This window comes from Lactuca virosa, chromosome 5 (assembly GCF_052849685.1).
Source record: "Lactuca virosa cultivar CGN04683 chromosome 5, Lactuca_virosa_CGN04683_v6, whole genome shotgun sequence".
Lineage (NCBI taxonomy): Eukaryota > Viridiplantae > Streptophyta > Magnoliopsida > Asterales > Asteraceae > Lactuca > Lactuca virosa.
Genome location: NC_136430.1, coordinates 89,597,448 through 89,602,513, shown reverse-complemented (window position 1 = coordinate 89,602,513; position 5,066 = coordinate 89,597,448). Strand labels below are relative to the sequence as shown.

Genomic DNA, 5,066 nt, shown 5'->3' with positions numbered 1-5,066 from the left:
TAGAGGAAATTTAGTTCGATGGACGCTTGAATTACATCGAGATGCCGGTGGCAATTCTAGATAGGAAAGTGAAAACCTTGAGGAACAAGGTAGTGAACTTGGTCAAAGTTTAGTGACAACATCGGAAAGGCTCTGAGTGGTGGCGGAGATGCATGAGCATTACCTTGATCTGTTCGCAGAGGCTAACTTCAAGGACGAAGTCTGATTCTAGTGGGGGAGAATTGTAAAACTAGTTACCATGTATTTCCTTTTCAACACTTAGTATTTTAAATTATTGCAGTTCAGCCCCTTACGTCGGGCGTACCAGGTTGTACGTCGGGCGTAAGTCAACATGAAAGTCGTAGCAGAGGAGGAGTATGATGGGCGTACATGTGGATTCATCGGGCATACTCGTGAAGTCCTTAAACCATAAATTTTTAGGGTTGTGTCCCCTATTTAAACATCTTAATCCCCTTGGACCTCCTTATGACCAACCTACATTCCTCTAAACCCTAAAATCGAAACCATAGCCCTTGTGAGTGAGATTTGAAGCTTGAGCGTGATCCTTGAGTGTTCTTGGTAGTGAATGAAGATCATTCAAGAAGTGGTGGTGCATTCAAGCCTTTGGATCCAGAATCTACATCTATTTGTTCATCTTTTGAAGGTATAAATTTCACACCTCACATTTTACTTTGCCAAATCTTGTTTTTGATTTATGTTCTTTTTGTCGCAAAACCTTGATCTTTGTGAGTATGGAATACTCCAGATCATATGAGTTGTCCTTTCAGACGTTTTAGGGTGCTTAGAGTCATAAAAATGTTAGCTTGGTCCTTTCCTTTCTTCCATGCATGTGTTATGGATTTTTTTGTGATGTTAGAAGTTAGGTTTTGGGGGTTGAGCTCTCTTTAGCTATGCAAAGGCATAAAATCAGAGACTTTATGGATTAGGGCGTCCTTTTAGGTAGAGATCTGAGGTTGGAGTAAGTGTCTTAATGATTAAGACCTTAAAAATGGAGTTTTGGGATCAGCCGTGTACATCGAGCGTAATCCTGGCTACGCCCAACATAGCATGTTGTGATCCCGGTCCTTTCTATCCAAGTGATCTACGTCCAGCATAGAGCCGAGTACACAGCGTGTACGGCCGCTTGTTGACTTTCTTTATTTTTGGGCTAATTGTGACTTAGGTGGATTGTGAGGGTTTTTGAGGGTGCAAAATGGTCTTTTACCCTAGATGTGGATTAGACTTGTCTTGGGATTAGTGGAGTATGGAAAATTACCTTAATTATGTTTATTGGTGTAATTTTAGGCGAAGTCTGGTTCCGGTAGTTCTGGTGTGGGTTCTATTAGTCATTTGTGCGAGGTGAGTCTCCTCACTATTCTTACATGTGTGGTAGAATATATTTATATATGTAATGACCAGTTGGCTATACGTGCTATTACTATGATATGTGTTACTGTGTGTGATGAGACTTCGGGTAGTCTTTAGGGTTGCTGATAACCCACAGGGTGTGTTGTTTACCCACTGAGACTTTGGGTAATCTCCAGGGTTGATAATAACCCATAGTTGTTTATTTTTTACTGTGTTGTATGTGGTATTTTGGGAAACTCACTAAGATTCATTCTTACAGTTGTTGACTAAATGTGTTTCAAGTACTTCTGAGGATCGCGGGAGGCGAACGCTTGATTGTACATATTCACCTACAGTTTATGATTTCGGATATCTTAGGACACTTTGATATGTATTAACATTTGTGATTTTCTTGAGATGGTTTTTATGAACAATGTTTTTATATGAATTTAAAAATGAAAATTTTGGTTTGGAAATTTGGATGTTACAATAGAAGGTGTAGATGATGCTTGCAAGGTAAATCACCACACCAAAGGCTTCCTTCTCCTTCAAATATCACCAAAAACACCAAAATGAGTTCACAATTGCATTGGAGGATAGGGTTAGGTTTTATGAGTTTAGAGGGTGATGGAGGCTGAATGATCATGAAACCCTAACTATAATGTCCTAAAGCCCAAGGATTAGGGGTTTCTCCAAAAATACCTGCCACGTTGTGGCACCTAGGCCATGTCGCGGCGGGCCATTTAAATTCGCGATCAAAACAATACTACCACGCCGTGGCCGCCTAAAAATAAAAGTAGAACATTTATAAATTAACTCATACCTGGGACGAGTGTTACAACTAATGTCGTTGTTTATTCTTGGATTCTTGGGTCTTTGTCTGAATCTATCTATTCAGGTCATGCTTATTTTGAGTCTACTGTTGAAATATGGAATGAACTTTTTGAAACTTATAATAAAGCTGATGAATTTTTCTTAGTCAAAATGGGCCATCTCTCTTAGAATGTTTTCATAAACTTGATACAGTATGGAAAGAATTTGATGGTCTTACAAATCTAACTGAGTGTACCTGTGAAGCTGCTACTAAATATAATGATTATGCTAAACTAATGAAGTTAATGTAGTTCTTAAGTGGTTTAGATGAATCCTTTAATCAGGTTAAGAGTCATATTCTTTTGATGGACCATTTACCTAATGTAAAAGTTGCTTTCTCTATTGTTTCAAGAGAAGAGTCTCATCAGAAGAATGGGTCTCTCACTTTATCTTCAAGTGTATCAAAAACTCAATCTTCTGCTTCTAATAGTAGGTTTAATGATAGACGAAATTCAAACACAAATCAAAATAAAGGAAGAAACCAGAACATGCAATGTAAACATTGTGGTCTTAAAGGACATTTAATTGAAAAATGTTATAAGTTGATTGGATATCCTAAAGATTTCAAACCCATATATGATTTTAATAATCAAGGTGGTCAAAATAAATCTTTTTCTGTAAATTCTTTGTCTGTCCCCTCTACTGGCGTGTCTAACTCTTCATTTGAGACATTTGAAACTGGTGATTCTCACTATCTTACAATAGAACAATACAATAAGTATTTGAAACTCACCAATGAGAAGTCAGCTGTGAATGAGGATGCATCTGCTAGTGCTAATATGGTAGGTATTCCCATGTTTCATTCTTTTAACTCTGTAATTAGTCAAAATAAATGGGTTGTTGACTTAGGAGCTACTCAACATATGACAGCTGCTGAGTCACTTTTGTCTGATATCGTGGATGTGTCAAAATTAAATCTTCTTGTTAATCATCCTAACGGGTTTTCTGCTAGGATTGAAAAAATAGGAAATCTTTCACTCTCACATAACTTGACCTTATTTGATGTGTTTGGTGTTCCTTATTTTAATGTGAATCTCTTATCTGTTCATAAACTATGTAAAGATTCTAAGTGTGAAGTTGTTTTTAATCAACATAACTATAAAATTTAGGATTACAATCAAAGATTATGATGGAGAGTGGTAGGGAATCAAGAGGGTTGTACTATCTGGATTCTTTTCCTTTAGGTAATAGTTTTGAAAAACCTAATGTTGCTAAATTTTGTGTGTCAAAACTTACGTGGCATTGTAGACAAGGTTATCCTGCTGATAATGCCTAAAATGTTTTGAAAGATAAACTCAATTTTGATGATGAGTCTTTACCTCAGTGTGATGTTTTTCATAAAGCAAAACAAACTCGTGAATCCTTTCCACTTAGTAATCATACTGCTTCTAGACTAGGAGAACTCATTCACTTAGATGTGTAGGGACCCTATAGGAAGGCCAGTATTAAAGAGCATAGGTTCTTCTTGACTATTGTGGATGATTTCACAACGGCTACATAGGTCTATCTTTTAAATTCAAAAGAAGAAGTTTTTTCTTGTTTCACTTATTTTGTTAATATTTTGTTAAATCAGTTTGAAACCAAGGTTAAAATTTTTCGTTCTAACAACGAAACATGAATATTAAATAATCATATGAATTCATTTTTTGAAACAAGTGGAATTTATAATCAAACTTCTTGTGTTTACACTCCACAACAAAATGGGGTTGTGGATAGAAAACACAAACATATTCTTAATGTGGCTAGGCCTTTGTTTTTCCAATCTGTTCTTCCCCTTGAGTTTTGGGGAGAAGTTGTTCTTACTTCTATATTTTTAAAAAATAGAATGCCTACTTCTGTATTTAAAGGTTTATCTCTGTATGATTTGGTTTTTAAAAAGGTTCATGTACTTGATCATTTAAGAGTTTTTGGTAGTTTATGTTTTGCTACTAAACTTAATACTTCAGATAAGTTTTCTGCAAAAGCTAAAAAATGTGTTTTACTTGGTTATTCTTCAGAAAAGAAAGGTTATATATTACTTAGTCTTGATTCAAATTATGTTTTTGCTTCCATGGATGTGAAGTTTTATAAGTCTGTTTTCCCTTTCAAGTTAAACTCAAAAACTATTGATAATGTTGATAATTCCTTTAAAAATCTAAACTCGTTTTCCTGTGATTATTTTAGTTCAACTGAATACATTAATGATAGTATTAATCCTAATGACTTTAGTGTTAACCACCATATGGATGGTGATAAAGAAGATCAGGACCTGGATGAGACATTTACTAATACTATACATGTCAGCAACCAAACTGATGAGGCAAATGAACCTTTGTTTGGTAAGACTATGCCAAGTTCATCAGAAGGTTCTATGTCTAAGGAAAGTAGTCAATCTAATTCCTTACCTTCTCTTGGTCAGTCTTTAGGGCCCTTTAGGTCTATTAGAAAATCACATATGCCAGTAAAATTTAATGATTATATTATTGAAGGAAAGTATAAATATCGTATAGAAAGAAGCATAAACTATTCTTATCTTAATAATGAAAATAGATGTTTTGTTTCCAATTTAAATAATATTGTTGAACCTAAAACTTATGAAGAAGCTTCTTTAGATCCTAACTGGATAAGTGCCATGAATGATGAAATGGAGGTTTTTACTGATAATTCACAAAATACATAAACACTTATACGATAGCTCTCTCGTCTCTCGTCTCTCACCTTCAAACCCGGTAAAGATTAGGGTTTCAGTTCTCTTTGATTTTCTTTAATAATCATTGTAGTATAAGTTGAGGTATCTTTTTAGAGTAGTTATAGGATATTTGTAGTGAGGTTTCTTGTGTAATTACATGCAAACCTCTGGTTCTTTGTCCTCAAATGATATAAGAATG

The 5,066-nt window shown here is 35.1% G+C and overlaps 1 protein-coding gene across 1 annotated transcript; it reads left to right on the top strand.

The window, feature by feature from the left end:
• Positions 1-565: 565 nt before the first annotated feature.
• On the top strand, positions 566-4,858 carry LOC145111461 (uncharacterized). The gene is made up of 5 exons (XM_079047734.1): positions 566-643; positions 1,285-1,338; positions 2,451-3,268; positions 3,773-3,784; positions 3,856-4,858. Exons 1-5 carry the CDS (start codon positions 566-568, stop codon positions 4,856-4,858), a joined length of 1,965 nt encoding a protein of 654 aa, XP_078903860.1.
• The last annotated feature ends 208 nt before the right edge of the window (positions 4,859-5,066 follow it).

Coding starts and splice junctions, on each gene's coding strand:
- LOC145111461 (XM_079047734.1), top strand. CDS start 566: ATGAAGATCATTCAAGAAGTGGTGGTGCATTCAAGCCTTTGGATCCAG. Junction 644..1,284: donor TATTTGTTCATCTTTTGAAG/GTATAAATTTCA, acceptor GTGTAATTTTAG/GCGAAGTCTGGTTCCGGTAG. Junction 1,339..2,450: donor CTATTAGTCATTTGTGCGAG/GTGAGTCTCCTC, acceptor AAGTTAATGTAG/TTCTTAAGTGGTTTAGATGA.